Genomic DNA, 16,842 nt, shown 5'->3' on the forward strand with positions numbered 1-16,842 from the left:
CCGAGAACTGTTCTGATTGGGTCGTAGGAAACAGCTCTCTGCAGCCCCTGAGTGGCTGGGTGTCCATAACCCCCCCAAATCCCGCCTATCCCGATGCCGTCATCCCATTTGATTTGTCCGCGCATCTCCGCGGCCCCGCCCATTCCCGCACCGCTGCCCATTCAGGCGCGGCTCCCCGAGCTCTGGGGCGGTGCCCACACTCACGGCGGAGGAACGTGAGGGAAGGCAGCCGCTCACTGGCCGGCGCGCCGTCGCTCTCCGTCCCTCACCGCCCCCTCGGAGCGTACCAAGCCGCGGCGGCGCGGGGTGGCGGGGGGGGGAGCGCGCGGCGTTGGTTCGGCCCATGTCCATGAGGGCCGGGGCGGGGCGCGCGCCGTTTCCCGGCATGCCGCGCGCGCCGTAGGTAGCTCCCGCCGGGACGCGCTGGGAAGGAGGGCGGGAGGGAAAGGAGGGAGGGGGGAGGCGGCCGGTGCCCGATCCAAGATGGCGGTGCAGGAATCAGCCGCTCAGCTCTCAATGACTCTGAAGGTGCAGGAGTACCCCACTCTCAAGGTGGGTGCCGGGCCGCCCCCGGCGCGGGGGGGAGCGCGTTAACGCCCTCAGCGTCCCGCCCGAGCAGCGCTGAGGGGGAGCCCCTTCTCCCCACCCCGTTCTCCCCGCCTCGGGAGCCCCGGGGCTGTGGGATGGAGGTTGGGAACGATTCCTATCGCGTAGTTCCCGCCTGTCCTCGTTTTTCCTCCGCTTGACGTCTCGGCTGGTGCCGCTCCGCTGCTGCTGTTCCCATCCCCCTCCGCGGAGGGAGAGGGACGTGCCTGGAATATGCGGCTGTTCCCTGGTGTCTCCGTGCCCTGAGGGGACGGGGGAGGCCCCCGGGCCACGCCGGGGACACAAAAAGAGCTGGAAAGGAGCTGGGAGAGAAGCGAGGTCCTTGTGCTCGCGGGGCGGTGTGAGGGGGGAGCGGGCTCGGACGGAGCCGGGCTGGGGGAGAGGGGCTGGGGCGTGTGAGTGGAATGTGCTCCCTCAGGAACACCGAGCACTGCCTGGAGTGCTCATCCCAGATGATTATCTGCATCTACGTGGCGTTGTTAGGAGACGTGGTAAAGGGGAGGGAGTGGAGGTGGCGGTGTAATATGGTTCCCTGGCTGCTTGGTCCCCCGAAGATGGAGATGAGCTTAAAATATAGAAAGGGACAGACGTACTGGAGGACTGTGGAGGCGAATAAGCAAAATGCAGTTCGGTAGAAGCTGTTCCTTGAGATGCTGGGGCTGCCTGCGGGAGGGAGGTCTCCAAGGGCTGCATAGGTGGGCTCGGGCTTTGAGCAGGTGTTGGGAGGCAGGTGAAGGACTCGGCGGTGACCTTAGCGCTCAGTGCCCCGGGAACTGTTGAGCTGCAAGGATGGTGCTCGTAGGAATCAACGGGAACCTTTGTTTGAAGTGTCGTGGTGTGTATACAGGACGTTTGCCACATTAATAGCAGCAGCTGTGGAAGAAGGATCCCTATTGCGGAATGCCTATTTAAACATCTCTCGTGTCAGGGTGTCCACGTTTTGCCGTGTACAGGAGATGTTAATGCAAAGTCAACTTCGTTGTGCTGAGATCATGCTGTCCTTCACACGCCGAGCATTGTGTGCTCTTTACAGTGTTGGTTCTGCAGGTTCTCTGGCCATGTTCTTCTTGTGCACGTCCTCCTCCACCAGCTCCATTCTGCTCGGGTCTGAGAAGCAGAAGGACAGTGTTGGTTCCCCTTTTACGTGTGAAGGCTCCTTTCTGTCACCCAGAAGTACTTTGAACCTGACAGCATCAGGCCTAAATTTTAAAATAGCTGGAAAGAGCTCTCTGGCACTTTCCATAGCCAGAACAATGTGAAGGCATTTAATGTTAAGAAGATCGTTTTAAGACTGTATTTTAGGTGTATTCCAGTTGTTGCCACAGCTTTGGTTGCTGCATTCGTGAAAAATTACTGGCAGTGAGGATCAGTGAGTTTTTGTTTTGGTGCTTATGACTTAAGATGAATTGTCAAAGTGCCAGCCATTTCAAAGGTAGAGAATATTTTGGACTAATTATTTTATTTTCACAAGCATTCTTTTCCCCTAAAATATCTCAACAAAAATATACATAACAGAATGGAATGTTGTTTGTAAAGTTAGCAAGCTAAATAGTAAGAGGGTGATACACCCTTGCACTGAAATTCCTAATTTCCAAGCAAAGGTGATGTTTATTGACTCTTCCCAGCAGCCATTCAACTTCTGGGTTGTTCCTGTAATCTTTAGTAACATTTTTCATTGTTTAAAAAAACCTGCCAGAACAGTGTCTGCTCAAATCTTTTGAATGTGTCCTCTGAAATGTTCTTAGCTGTGAGTCATATATCAAAACATTTTACTGGTGGAGGTGAAAAGGCAGCACGGAGAAATGAACACTAAGGCTAAAGTCTACTAAAGTAAGTTGATATGAAATCTCATTTTGATCTGTAGAAATCAGATGATGCCTACAGGTTTCTGTGGGACTGAGACTGAATTTTTATTTCCAGTTTATTTAAATGCTGTGTAAAATGAATGTGTACCACTGAGGGCTTTTTATTCACCAACACAGTAGCTCAGATGTGTCTCTTGGAGCTCTGGACACTGGTGGTTTTCCCTTATGTGAGTAAAATAGAAAAGATTGCAGACTTGTATTTATATCCTTCCTGTTTCCTCCCTCTAGCTTCCTCATGCCAGCATCACTAGATAATAGTTGTGTAATAGTTCTACATTTACAGTGTGTTCCACAGAGCTTTTCATGTGAGAGAGTGCTTCAAACTGCAGAGGGAAATCCCTGCTCCAGAGCTCAATTGTGCCTGCTGCTGGAGTGGAAATACTTCAGCAGTTCAGCTCAGGGGAAGTAAATACACTTCTTCAGCTGAATCTAGAGGAGCTCTTTAAGTGCAGAAAATAATTCTTGAATATTGCCCCCTGCTCCCTCCAGTCCCTTCTCAAGGACAAGAAGGTTGTCAGCTATTCTTCTACCAAACTGCTGTGGAATTTTTTTATTTTTTTTTTTTTAATCCTACTGATGGGAAATTCTGCTAGTCTCAGATGAGAGCATGTAAGATGAAAGCTGGCAATTTGAAAGTGAATGAATGCAAACATTGTTATCAGAGTTCTTTGCTGAAAATAATAAATAAGTGATGACAGGAAGCTGGATAATTCATCCATATCTTTAGAGTATGAATGATTATTAAAGTGATAGCAAGCTGTATAGGCTAAGACCCTCCCAAAAGTGGAAGACCCAAAAGCAGGAGTGGTCACTTTGGAAAATATTCTGGTCTGCAGGTTTGGATTAACTGCTCTGCTACTGCTTTAAAAAAAGTTGCAACAGGAGAGTTGTAGAAGCACAGGATCTGTCAGTGCCTTCTCAGAGCTGCTCTTTGGTTTCTTTTGTTGGCAGCTCTGTCAGGGAGCATACTGGCAGCAGATTTAATAAGATACTAATTTCTCACGGAAATGCGATTTTTGGATTGTTCCAGGGAAGCACGCAGGAGAGTGGGTTTCTATGAAGTGCATGTTGTGTCTGTCCTGGGCCCACAGAACAGCTGAGGTTACACCTCTGCAGACAGTCTGGTGCAGTACCAGTACCAGCCCTCCCAGCAGGGTCAGCTGGAGCAGGCTGCTCAGCACCACAGCCAGGCTGCTCTCAGTTCTCTTCCAAGATGGACACTCCAGCCTCTCTTGGCAAAGCTAGTCCAGTGTTTGACTGCTGTTGTGGTACTAGAAGAATGTAATCTTTTGTTGACAGGAAATTCTCTCTATTGCAGTTTGTGCCCATTGCCCGTTGTACTTTGATGGGGCACTGCTGAGAGGAGTCTGGCTCCATCTTGTTTGTTGTCCCCATCAGGGACATTCACACACCTTGACAAGGCTTCCCCTGGGCCTCTTCTGGGCTGAACAGTCCCAGCCCTCTCAGCCCCTCTTCCCAGGCCAGATTCTCCAGTCTGATAGTGATCTCTCTGTACTCATGCCAGTGTGTCCATGTTTCTGTTGGACGGGGAGCCAGAACTGGGCACAGCACTTTGGGTGGCTCTGAGCCCTGGTTAGAGGGGCAGGATCACCTGCCTTGAGCTGCTGGCAGTGTTTGCCTCACACAGCCTGGGGTGCTGTTATGGGCAATTTGTCCAGCAGGACCCCAGGCTCTGTGCTGCACAGCTGCTTCCCAGGCTTTGTCTCCAACTTGTCCTGGTCCAAAGGGTTGTTTTTTCTCAAGGGTAAGACTTTACATTTCTCTTTATTGAATTTATGAGGTTCTTGTTTGCCCATTTCTCCAGCCCAGTGAGATCTGTGGAATGGCACCACGAGCACCTGGCATAGTAACAGCTCTTCCTGGTTTTTTGTCCTCTGCAGGCTGGGGAGGTGCACTCTGATCCATCATCCAGGTCACTAATGGAGATGTCAAACATCTGAACAATCAACTTTTTACCCAGTGAGGCAGAAGTGCACATTAATTTTTTGCATAACTGGTAGCAGTACTTTATTTTTTTTCCCATGTTTATAAGCTTTACTCAAGTGGGTTTTGAACCTAATTTTAAGAGTCAGGAGTACTTTTGTTAAAACTTTGAAAAGGTAGCAGCAAAAGTTGTTCAGTGAAAGTGGTTCAAGCAGGACTTAAGACAGAAGTAGCAACTTGTAGCATTTAGTTCACAGTCTGTACATCAGCATAAGAAAATACAAATACAGATCCTGATGGAATCATAGAATGGCTTGAGTTGGAAGGGACATTAAAGACCATCTTGTTCCAGCCCTCCTGCCAGGGTCAGGGACCTTCCACTACACCGAGTTGCTCAAAGGCTTATCCAGCCTGGCCTTGAACACTTCCAGGGAGGAGGCATCCTCAGCTTTCTGGGCAGCCTGTGCCGGTGTTTTACCATCCTCACAATGGAAAAATTTCTTCCTCTTATCTAATCTAAACCTGCCCTCTTAGGTGGAAGCCATTCCCCCTTGTTCTGTCACTACCTGCTGTTGTAAAAAGTCCCATTCCAGCTCTCATAGGCCCCTTTTTGGATTATCTGAGTGCTTTTCAGACAGAAAGTTGGCAAAATAAGCTAAGCCTGATGTTGGTGACAGCTCTGCACTAACTCACCGTGAACACTTCTCTCACCCTAAATCCATCTCCAGCCTGGGTGCTCTGACTCACCAAGTGTGTTCAGTGTCCCTGCCGAGCGTTCCTGTGCTGCTGAATAATGCACTTCCTGTTTTGACACATGGTGTGTGTGTGTGTCAGCAAACAAGTGTGAAATTTTTCCTACTGCTGTTGTTTTCCTGCACTGCACTCTGTTCTAAAAACACTCCTAAGAAAGAGCTAACGCTGGCACGTTGTAAGAAGTTTGACATTGTGCAGTAGCTGAAGAAATTGGTTTCTTTTCCACCCCTGCCCACTCACTATAAAATACATTTTAAAATTATTTATGAAGGGAGAAAACCCAGTAAAAGACAGTGTGGTCATCACCTAGAGCTGTTGCTTGGTTATTAGTACCCCTTTGTGCCTGTAGGAAAATACTTGAAGTAAGGCATTCTCAAACATCTCACAGAGGATCTCCTGCTAGTATCTTCCAAGTGAACACTTACCTGATGTTGCAATTGCTGCTTGCACCATACTTGGTTTGTAGTGTTTTCACAGGACATTGCCCTGTGGTATTGTCAGTTTGGTTTGTGCATGTTTTCTGGTGCAGGAATAGTTTGTTTGTGTGGTAGCTAGCACATTGGGGTCTTTTAATGATACCATGAGACTTGATTTGAGTCTTAGCAGAGTGAGTGTTTCTCAAGAGCTGGGAAATAAGTAAAGATGAGCCCCAAACATTTCCTAGTACTGCAATAGGAGGAGAGTGCTTTGCTTGGTGTGCTGCCTAAGCTTCTTGCCATTGTTCCCCAAGTCAGTGGTTGCTGTGTAATCAGGAGTGTCCCTTTCAGGCTCACAGCCTTAGGGAAGTGCTGACGGCATCCATCAGTCCTTGTTCAGTCACAAAGCTGCCTGAATTGTGCACTTGGCCTCCCACAAACTACAGCCTGAAGGTACACTGTGTGGGAAGTATTTGCTAACCCAGAACGTGAAATATGCCCAAGTAACTGATTACTTACAATATGTGATATTTCATTTAAATAAAGCCATTTTTAAGATACTTTTATTTTGATAGTCAGTAATTTAACTACTTCACAAGTTCTTTGGATTTACTTCAGCTTTTTCAAGAGGTCTGTGGATTAACTGGACTTGTAAACCAGTGAAAATGAAATTAAACCAGATGATACACTGAGTAGAACTTTGGTCATTCATATATTCTGATATGGGTCTGCTAATTTGAATCAATAATGCCTAATTGTCTTACAAGAAATGCTGTGACTTTGGCTGGAATAGGTTGTTTTGGGAGCAGTTTGATTGGAAATGGGATCTCTAGCAGTATCATGGTGTCTGGGCTGTGCAAACACACAGAAGGACAACGACCTCTTTCATTTAAAGAGGTGGTGCTGGGATTAAAATGAGCAAATATTTGGAGAAGAGAGAAGGATCAAAACAAATGGAAGGACTTGTTCAGGACACAGACCTGCTGAGTGACCTTAGCTTTGCAGCTCAGCTTTGGCCAGGAAGCAATGCTTAGGTTCTTGTCAGTACTCCAGTATTTCTGCTGAAAGAAGAAAAGCAAAGACATTTCTTGTGAGGTGTAAGTCCAGGGTGGCAGCTTTAAACAAGTGCCTTGGAAAGGCCTCTGATGTGCTCAGGGTGGTTCTAGCCAGGGCTCTAAAATGGCTGTCAACCCCCTTCTATAGGGATGTAAGACAATTGTTTGTAACTGTAACATCACTTTGTGAAGCATTTCATTTTCTTGTAGGAAGCCTTGTTCAAAAGTTGATCATACATTCAGAAATAAGTTCCTTGCAGTTTGTGTAACAGGATAATGTTCTGAAGGAGTGTGATTGCTTCTGTTGTATGTGTGTAGCAGATGGATAGCCCAAGAGTTTTTGCTGTTCATTCTCTCCTGTATTGAGGTAGCAGCTTTCAATAATGTAATGATGGTTTCTTGTGGGACACAGCTGCTCTGCAATACTCAGTACTGTGTTCCTGACTTGTGAGACTTGTGTAACTGAGGCAAGCTACTGGGCTTTACCCTTCCAAAACATGGAAACTGTTTGCAAAAAGAACTGCTTTTTAATAATCCAAATTACCTCCAACTGCTTTTAGGCTTATGAAATTACTTAATTTGGCTCTATATCTCTTCAAGATTTTATTTTAATGCTTTTCTCTAATTAACCTAACTCTAGACGTTATTTTAAGCCATCTATTCCTCAAATATACTACTACTCTTTTAAGTGTATTTTCCTTTTCTGATTTTGCCTAGAACAAGGAAAAACTATTACTGTTTTAAGGAATTTGTAAGAGCTACTCGTCAGAAGAGTTCACTGAAGAGGTGCTGATACCATTTACATTTTGGATAAGTCCAGTGACAAATAATGATGCTGACTCTGGTCTGAAGTAATCCAAGAATTGTTGAGGAAAAAATGAACTATATAAAAATGCAGAATTTCAGTAATTCTGCAAGGAAGTTCTTAATTGTTATTTCTTTGAGGGAAAATTTTCAGTAGTTTATTGTGCCCTGCCTCATTTTTCTATGGCATCATATATAGTAGATATCCTCTACTGTTCTGTTTCATTGAAGCAGTGAGCATAGTGTTCTAATTTAGTCTCAAGAAAAGAGCTGAAAGTGTTTCTTGTGGGGTTTAGTTTTTCTCTTGACACAGTTTATTAAAACTCTCCAGGAGATGCTTAATTTTTCTTACAAGTTGTTATATTTCCTTGTTCTTGCCTAAAGTGGTGCTAAGTTGTCTTTGCTGCTAGTTTTTTGAAAGGCAATTTCATCACTGCACCTCTTTTGTTTTCCCTAGCTGGCTGGCCAGGCTAAATTTCATGTAGGGGCATTTGAAAAAAGCTTATTTCTGTCTGAAAGTCTTCAGCAGAATTGTCTTGGAGACCTGTAGATTGATACAAATCTCTGGTGCTTTTCAGGTGTTGTAAGCTAACACAGTTGAGGAGAGGAAACTCACCATTTTCCTGCCCCTTGAAAGGAGAGCATAGTTCTGTAATGGTTCCCCCCACCTAGGTAGGACTCTCTTGATTTTATATTTCTTGAAACTCTTTCTTTTTCTTCCTCCTGATTTTGTGACTTTATGTACTTGATAAGATTTTTACAAATCCATTTTTAATTCCCTCCTGCTCATGACTGAGTTAATTTGAAAAGATACACAATGTAGGTTTTTATGTTTTTAAAAGAACCACATTTTCTGTGGGAAGGAGTTTCTTTCAGCCAAGATAGTTTAACACTGAGGATGCACACAGAGATCTGTCAAGTCAGGATATACAGTTAAAAGTTCCCTCTGTAGGAATTTGTACCAGTTAGACCCAATTAACGACTTTATATCAAATACAGAAAGAAAATGGATGTTCTTTACAGAACTGCAAACCTGTGTAAATGATGCTTGTTTCTGTTGTCTATACTGTTTTCTATAAAAATTAGTTTTTAGAAACTTGCAAGATTCCTGTTAACAAGAGTCTGGAGAATATTTAATGATGTTATATAACCAAATACTTCTTCCTTCAATTTCTTCCTTCAGCTGACTTTTTTGAAGTCTCACTTTTACTCTGTAATTCTCAACAACCCAATGATAGCTATACAAACTACAAACTGTTTTTTACTTTTTTCTGCTACATCTGAATTAGTTTCATCCATGCAGTTACTGTGGGCTAGAAACATTTTGAATAATCTTGTGATCTGAAAGTGATTGTGTTTTAGTTTCCGTTTTTATTTGGAGCTCCTTAGGGTTGAATCTATATAAGAAAAGGAGGAATTTGGCCAGTGTTGTAGTGTGAGAACTGGTGTGCTGAAAGTCTAAGGTAAGGCTAAAGATTTGGGGGAGAATAAAGGCTTACATTTTTTTCAAATCTTCAGTCATAAAAGAAATTTGTAATTCAGTCTTTCAGTATTGGTCTGTACCAGTTAGAAAAACTTGTGGGCAGCATCAAGGTGGTATTTGGAATTTTTCACAGTGGCCATTAGACTTTGGCCTAACACCCTACACCTCCAAAGGAGTAGACATGCACACATAACACTTGTTATAAAAAGCTTTTTATTTTGGGAGAAATCCCCTTCTTCTGTGTTGAGTCCTCCTCCTAATTCTCCGATAGATGCTGAAGTAGTCTGGGGATTTTGTTGGATAGCTGTGGAAGAAAGACAATGTAGAAGACTGTTTGCATGCTTCTACTTTAAGTAAAATTTTAGTGAGATTTTTAATATATGTAATTGATTTTTCCCTTCCAGCCAATGGCTTATTGATATAGAAATAGTATCCTGACTAATCCAGTATGGAATAATGTACATCAGTTAATGTGACTTCTAAAAAGTGCATTCCATATAAAGATATCGGAGTTGTTTTGAAAAAACTGCAGTGGGCAGTGAGGTGGACTTGGTTGATAGTTTATTCATATTACTGGATGTTTTTTGGAGATAAGCTTTACCAGGAACTCTTCAAGAAAGACTGAAGTCCTTAGGCAGATAAGGAACTGGGCAAGATAAAAAACAAACATCAAGATTTAGTAGCCAGCTTCTCTAATGGAGCAAGATTGGTGTTAGGATTCTGCTGGCATCCTGGTGCTATTCAGCTGTTTGAACAGCCTGGAAGAAAATGTAAGTGCTGAGATGAAGCAGTTTCCTTGATGCTACTGAGATAATTGAGGTATTACAGATGTAGCCAAAGTGTGAACCATTAGAGAAAAAATAGTGAGAGACTGAATGGGTGTTAACATAAATTAAATTCAGTATAGATACGTGCAGTGTGATACAGTTTTTAGGTATGGTGGAAAGAAAATTAATTCTAGTGTTAAATATATATATAATAACTGAGTTGGAAGTGATCATCATTGCTCAGTGGGATCTCAGGGCTCATAGTGAATGCTTTGTGTGAGTGGCCAGGTTAATGGTAACAAACACAGGACAGAATTGTTGGGAAAGGGAACAATGGAGAACTCTACACAGCTTAAAAGCCATGGTTTCTTCTTCTCTCAAGCAGGATGAGTTACTCTTAATTTCTCCCTTCTCTCATCCTGAGAAAGGGTTTAGCAGAACTGGAAAATGGCTACAGAGGGCAAGAATGATTAGAGAGATGGAATGTCTGTCTTCAAGGAATGGTTCAAAGAGTCTCTCCAATCTCCAGATACGTGAGAAGTATGTAGGAGAAGGTTCCCTTTTTTGCTTCCAAAACAAGAACAAAAGGGTTTCAAGTCAATTGTAAAGTCAAAGCTAAGAGTATTTCTTCACATAGTTGTGAGCCTGTGAAATATCTCCCAACAGGATGTTGCAGTGCTAAAACTCAGGTCAGCAGCAACCAGAGTTCATGAGTGAGAAACACCCTGTGGTGTTCAATTCCCATTATTAAATTCCCATCTCTGGCTCAAGAAGTCCAGTGAGACTTTGGGCTTAGTAACTTTGTTCTTGCCTTTTTTCAAGTGCCATCCTCTTTCTGGATATCCTCAGAGGAAAGATAGCGACCGAGAGGGGATTTTTGGTCTTATCTAGTATGGTCATTCCAATCTTCATATGGGAATGTATTTGATGTCTAAGTTAGCAGAGATGAATTCATTAAATTAAGGTAGGAGAGTACTCCTGCAGACTGTTAAATTCAGGCTTCTGCTTGAACCTTGGCTAACTTCAAAGCTGCTCTGAGTTGCTCAGAGTCCTGCCAAGTTCTGAAAGTTTTTGAGGGTGGAGATTGCATCACCTTTCTGGGCTGCTGTTCTAGTGCTTACCAAATCTTGTGATTGAAATATTTTTTGATGTCCAGCTGGAATTTTCTTTAGTGACAGTTGTCAGCTCAGCCTCCTTCCTTTTTGCTCTGTAACTCCGGAAGGTCTGGCTGGCTCTTATCTGTGACCTTCACCTTTTGGTGGCAGAAAGCTTTTATCAGATCGTGCCGCTTCCAGCTCCCAGAGCCTTCCCTTCTGCAGAGGAAACAAGCCTGCCCCTGTCAGCTTCTCTTGGACTTTGTTTTATCCTCCACTGGCATGGTGGCAGCCTTCTGGACTCCCTCCAGGTTGTCAGCATCTCTTTTTTAGTGGGAGGGGGGGAGTGACCTGAAAACCAGACTCAGTATTCCAGATGAGTCTGCATGAGTGCTGAGCATGAACAATCACTCCTCTCTACCCACTGCCTTTAGTCTTGCTAATGCAGCCTGGCATGGGGTTACCCTTCACTGCCATGAGAGCCTGTTGCTGTCCCACCTGCTGTCCATCAGGACCTCTGCATCTTTTCTTGCACTGGTGGTCCTAGCCAGTTATTCCACATCCAGTACTAAAGGCTGGAGTGGTTTTGTGCCAGATATTGGGTTTTTTGTGCCAGATACTGGTGTTTCCCTTGATTATGTTTCACAAAATTCTTGCTGTATTTCTCCAGTTTGTCATTGTTTCTGAATGGCAGCTCTGACACCCATTTATCAAGCACTCTACCAGTTTGCCCTCTATGTGTTCTGTAGCGCAGGTGGTTGAAGATGACATGATTGTTGGAGTTGATAACATTCCTGGAGACAAGCAGTACTTGTCGTGGGCCACCAGGAAGCTTTGGGACCACTGACCATTATTCTTAGAGCCTGAGTAGTCAGTCCCTGACCCATCTTGTGTTCAGCCATTGAGTCTATGTGTCCTGTTTGGCCGCAAGTGAGACAGTGTCAGAAACCTCACTGCTATTGGCATAAAGGGCTGCTGTGTGCTCCTGCCATTCAGAGACAGTTCAGCACTGAAAGCAAACAATTTGTCTGCTTGATTTGCATGTGACAAATCTGGGCTGGTTGTTCCTGGTCACCTTTATAAGATTGGAAATGGTTGGGCTTTTTTGTTGTTTTTTTGTTTTTTCTGTAACTTTCACGAGAGCTGAGGTGAGGCAGACCAGCCTGTAGGTTTTGTGATCTTCCAGGTTCTCTTTTTGGAGTAGAGGCACAAAACTTGCTCTTTTCAGTCACAGACACCTTTTCTTGTTCACTGTGGCATTCCAGCAATGGTAGCAGGTTAACAGTGTCATCCAGGAGCTCTCTCCTCCCTTCTGCTCCCATGTACCTGTGTACCTTCAGCTTGCTTTGGACTTCTTCCATGAGTGAGTAGCACCTCTCTGCCCAGACTTGCTGATACACCATCAGGAAGGCGTAGGAGCAGACCTTACCAGTAAAGACAGAGAAAGCATTTAGAAGGGAGACCCTGCTGTCCTTGGTAGTTGGGTCACAAACTCAATTCTGTAGATGCTTTTCATCTTCCTTAAGCTGCTGGTGTCTGTAAGGCCCTGGTAATTGCAATTACTTATTTGAAGTCTAGCTGAATTAAGTGGATGTATATGCTGGCTGTGATGGTAATGAGAGCTGTATTTCTAGCTGTAGCTCTGAAGGTTTTTGTGGCTGGACAACTACAACACCTCTGCAAAGAAGAGCTCTCCACAGCTGATGTTTGTTTTATGTTGTACTCTATCCCAAGCAGAGAGCCCTTCAGCAGTGTCTGTATTCAATTTGTTTGCAAACCCCAGGTGCTCAGTGGGTGACTGTGTCTATTGTAGAAGCTGCAGGTGTGCAACAGGCTGAAGCTTCACCCCATTCTCAAAATGCCATTCAGCTGCTTAATAGAATTCAAGGTGCTACAATGAGCTTAAGTCCAGTCTGGATGTCTGACTTCCAACAACATAAATGCCATTGAGGTAGCAAAGCATTTGAAGCTTTGATCACTATAATTAATAAACTTCTATGAGGGGAAAATGGTGTGCATTCAGCTCTCCCTTTTCACATTGTTAAAGGCTGTATGGATGCTATGCTCTTATCACGGGTTTTCTAAAGGCATTTTTCTGTGAGTCTGTAGAGATAAGCAAGAGCTGAGGTGGGAGTGTGTTCAGCAGCTGGTTCTATATATTCCATTTATGGAGAGAGTACAAAGTGTGCACACGTAGATAAATTCAGAAAACCTTAAGAAGAGAAGGAAAATGAATCTCAGTAAAATCTTGATAATGAGTAAAAAAGCAATATGCATTGTAGGATGCTGTGTAAAGGATTAGCTGGTTTAGAATCATAGAAGGGTTTACTTTGAAGGGAACTTGGGGATAATTTAATTCCAGCATCCTTGCCATGTTCATTAAAGCAGGTTGCTGAAAGCCCCATCCAGGCTGGCCTTGAACACTTCCAGGGATGGGTCATCCACAGCTTCTCTGGATAACCTGAGCCTTTCCACCCTCACAGTAGAGAATTTTTTTCTCATATCTTATCTAACCCTGCCTCTGCCATTTTGAAGCCATTGCCCCTTGTCCTGTCACTCCATGCCCTTGTAAAAGTCCCTCTCCAGCTCTCTTGTAGCCCCTTTAGGTACTGGAAGGTGCCATAGGCTCCTCGCAGAGCCTTCTGTTGTGCAGGCAGGACACCCCCAGCTGTCCCAGCCTGTCCCCACAGCAGAGGGGCTCAGCCCTCTGGTCTCCTTTGTGGCCTCCTTTGGCCTTGCTCCAGCAGCTTCAGCTCCTTCTGGTTTGAGCTGGGTGCAGCATTGCAGGTGGGGCTTCAGAAGAGCAGAGTACAGGGGCAAGATTGCCTCCCTTCACCAGCTGCTCACACTTGTTTTGATGCACTCCTGTATGCAGTTGGCTTAAAATTATTTATATTGCTTTAAATATTTATTTGCTGCCTGATAATTAACGCTTGAGAAGTGTATACAGTTTGCAAAACATCAGGTTACAACATATGCAAGCATTTAATACTGGCTGGTGTTTTTTTCTATTTTTAATGTGTTTTCAAAAAACTCAAGAAAATGGAATCACTTAGTAAGTGAATGGCTTGCTGAAAAATTTATTTTTATGAAAATATATTTAAATTCACTCTAAGGGTATTTCAAGTTACATTTGATATGGCTCATGAAAAGAAAGATTGTCTACAGTTGCCCAATGTGAATAGTTTTAGCCACTTCATGATTTGAGAACTATGCCTTGCTTTGGTACCTTATTTGCATTCATGGGCAGGAAGAGGACTGTGTTTGGGCTGAAGGCCAGGTGGTAAACTTCACAGCTGAGTTCCCAAGTGTGCACTTAAAAACTCCCCCTGACGTCCTTAGCTCTGCAGTTTTCTACTCCTTGCTCTAACTGAGTGATCAACGTGTAGCTCTCCTGGCAGTCCTTCCTGCTCTTCCACCAGTTCCAGCTTGTACACCCAGAACAATGCTCTTCTAAGTCTTGTCTCCACAGCTAGAGGTTGTTGGAGCATGTTCTGGGACAGCACACCACTTTTTTGGCTTTCTGAAAACAGTGAAGTAACTCCTGAAATGAGGAAAATATTTGTTTCAGGTTAATCAGTCGTCTCTGCTTTTTTGTTAGTGTTTAGCACCTGGAAACAGCCACTATGGTTGCAGAAGCCTCCAGCCAAGCAGACTTTGCTTCACATCACAACAAAATTCTGATCTTGGGAAAACTTGTGTTACTGGAATTTTACCCCTTGTGTAGGTTGATCTAACTTCAGTCAAATTCCTTTTCACTAGGTTTAAGTTTGACTTGGTTTAGGACATGTTTAGGTTGAATATGTGTCTGCAGCTGTGGAAGCTGATGAACAAAAGGAGCAGAATCTATTTAGTGCCACTGGATTTAAATGTGCTGCCCACTAATATTTTACAGCTCTCCTTTGTATCCTGTTGTATGCTCACCATATGAGCCAGCTGGGTGTGGCTTTTCAAGCTCTAACGAGTAGGACGAGTTGGTATTGTGCTTATACAGAGCCCATCCTGGTCAGTACTTGCTGCTGTATTTCAGATGTTCTAGTAGCTGATTCATTCTTTTTTCCTTAAGGTAATGCTTCCCTAGGCTGGGCTCTGTAGGTCACTCTTGTCTCTAAATCATGGTGTGGAATCCAGGTTTGGTCCCAGAATGGTACTGGCAGCCAAGATTCCCAGTCTCTAATAGGTTTATGGCAATTAATGAGATATAAATCTTGCATCTGTCTCTTAGTCTAAAAACTTTGGTGTTCACAGTGTTCTAAAATGGTACCTGAAAATCAAGTGAACTATAATTAAAAATGTTTAAAATTGCATTGTCCAGAGCACTTATATGTTCTCCTTTCATTAACTTTCATTATGGGTGGAAAGAAATGCTCCTGTTGGTGCAGTGCCTGTAACTTGTGAAGGGTTCTGCAGCAAAGCAAGCCAGTGCTGGGTCTTTTGGCATGTTGGAGCTGTAGGAGTAATAAAAGAACCAGCAGATCAAGATGCAAATTCAAGATAAAATCCTGCTGTGTAAGGAATGTAGTTCTAAATTTTGGCATTCACAGACTCTGTCTCTGTAAAGTAAGTGTAAAATCTGTACCTAGATATGATTCACAAATATTCTCATGAAAACTGCTGGCTCTAGAATAAGAAACAACTGCCTGTGCAAATTACAAAAATCTCTGGTAAAGTGTATTTACTGTCAGCTCCAGTTATGCAAATAATTTCATTGTACCTTTAATTTCCCTTGTTATGACACATTAAATTATGTTTCTCAATATGTTTACTTTTGTTTACTTTCAGAGTATATAGTGGAAACATTTCAACTCAGTCTCTTCCACAGAAGACATTCAGATTGTTTTTATGGTAGGGGGAAAAAAAAGATAAGATTCAAGATCCATTGCACCTAGACATTCTAAATGATATATAGTGTTAGCAGCTGAAATTGAAAGTTCAATTGTTCTAAATGTCATGTGAACACAAAGTGTGCCAGAACTCTGCATGCTGAAGAGACAGCACAGGAAATGGGTGCTGTTACTGCTCTTGAGCGCAGATAAGGAACTAGGCAAAAGGGAGATTAAACACAGACTTTTTTCCCAACTGACTAGATCTGTGTCCAGCTGACTGCTCAAAATTTAACAAAAGCACTTGCTGTACTAAAAAAGGTACCTCAAATTAATAGTAGCTTATGAAAGTCTTTATTGATGCAGATTTTCAGTGTGGCGTGGAAAGCTGATTAGCAAAATACTTGCAGAAATATTTTTTGGTGAACAGTAAGAAAGATGCAGTGGGGCAAAGGAAGGGAAGAAGTTATCTTAATGCTGTCTGGCATCAGGTCTTAGAGCTGGAAATAAGTTTCATGTTCAAAAACATGACATGTCAAAATAACGGCCTCCTAGAGCATTCATTTTATCTGTGGATCTTTAAAATATTTCATATTTTTTGTGTAAATGGAAAAAAGAAAAGAGGGTTGGAGATGGAGTGTTGTTACATAGGCAACTAAGTAGGTGCTGAAGCCTATAATTTGTCATGGTTTATGTGGCTTGAGTTTTGGGTGGGTGTACTGCTGGGATTTTAGGGTAGAATGTATAAGGAAAAGAATTGTTTTGGCTCGGTGCCTTCTGTGGTGGTCTTGTCCTGTCACTTGTTTAGGTTTAGTTTGAGATCCCAGGAACCATTAAATAGATCATTTCAGTCCTTACAAGAGGAGCCCTTTCATATCTTATCAGGATTGTCCTTGTCTTTCATTACTACTACAAAGAAGCACAGCCTTTTGTAGGCAATGCAGAGTCTTGGAAGGCAAATGCTTTGGCTCATCTTCCTTCCTCTGAACCAAACTGTTCTCTGATGGGGAATTGCAATGCTGCTGCAGGAACTTCTCTGCTGATAGAGCCCACAAGAGCTGTGGCTCCTGGGGATACTTCCTTGCATGCAGATAATTAGAAAGAGGAAAACTGAGCCCTTGATGTAATTGATTAGAAGTTATATGCTTGAAAGATTTGTAATCAAACATATACGTGATATGTACCAAACAGAGCCCTGATTTGTGCTTCCTGTTTTACCTTTAACATAGATA

The 16,842-nt window shown here is 43.4% G+C and overlaps 1 protein-coding gene across 6 annotated transcripts in view; it reads left to right on the top strand.

Annotated features, from left to right (window-relative positions):
* The first annotated feature begins 413 nt into the window (after nucleotides 1–413).
* MAEA (macrophage erythroblast attacher, E3 ubiquitin ligase) overlaps nucleotides 414–16,842 on the top strand; it is a 49,056-nt gene continuing 32,627 nt past the window's right edge. For 4 of the 6 annotated variants that reach the window (XM_063157952.1, XM_063157947.1, XM_063157951.1 and 1 more), the window contains exon 1: nucleotides 414–552. In XM_063157952.1, coding sequence (XP_063014022.1) covers nucleotides 484–552 — 69 coding nt within the window. In that variant the 5' untranslated portion in view covers nucleotides 414–483. Of the gene's footprint in view, nucleotides 553–8,021; nucleotides 8,116–9,597; nucleotides 9,697–16,842 lie in introns of those variants that run through there. The other 2 variants (XM_063157948.1, XM_063157949.1) reach the window with 2 other exon arrangements.

This window comes from Melospiza melodia, chromosome 5 (assembly GCF_035770615.1).
Source record: "Melospiza melodia melodia isolate bMelMel2 chromosome 5, bMelMel2.pri, whole genome shotgun sequence".
NCBI classification, from domain to species: domain Eukaryota; kingdom Metazoa; phylum Chordata; class Aves; order Passeriformes; family Passerellidae; genus Melospiza; species Melospiza melodia.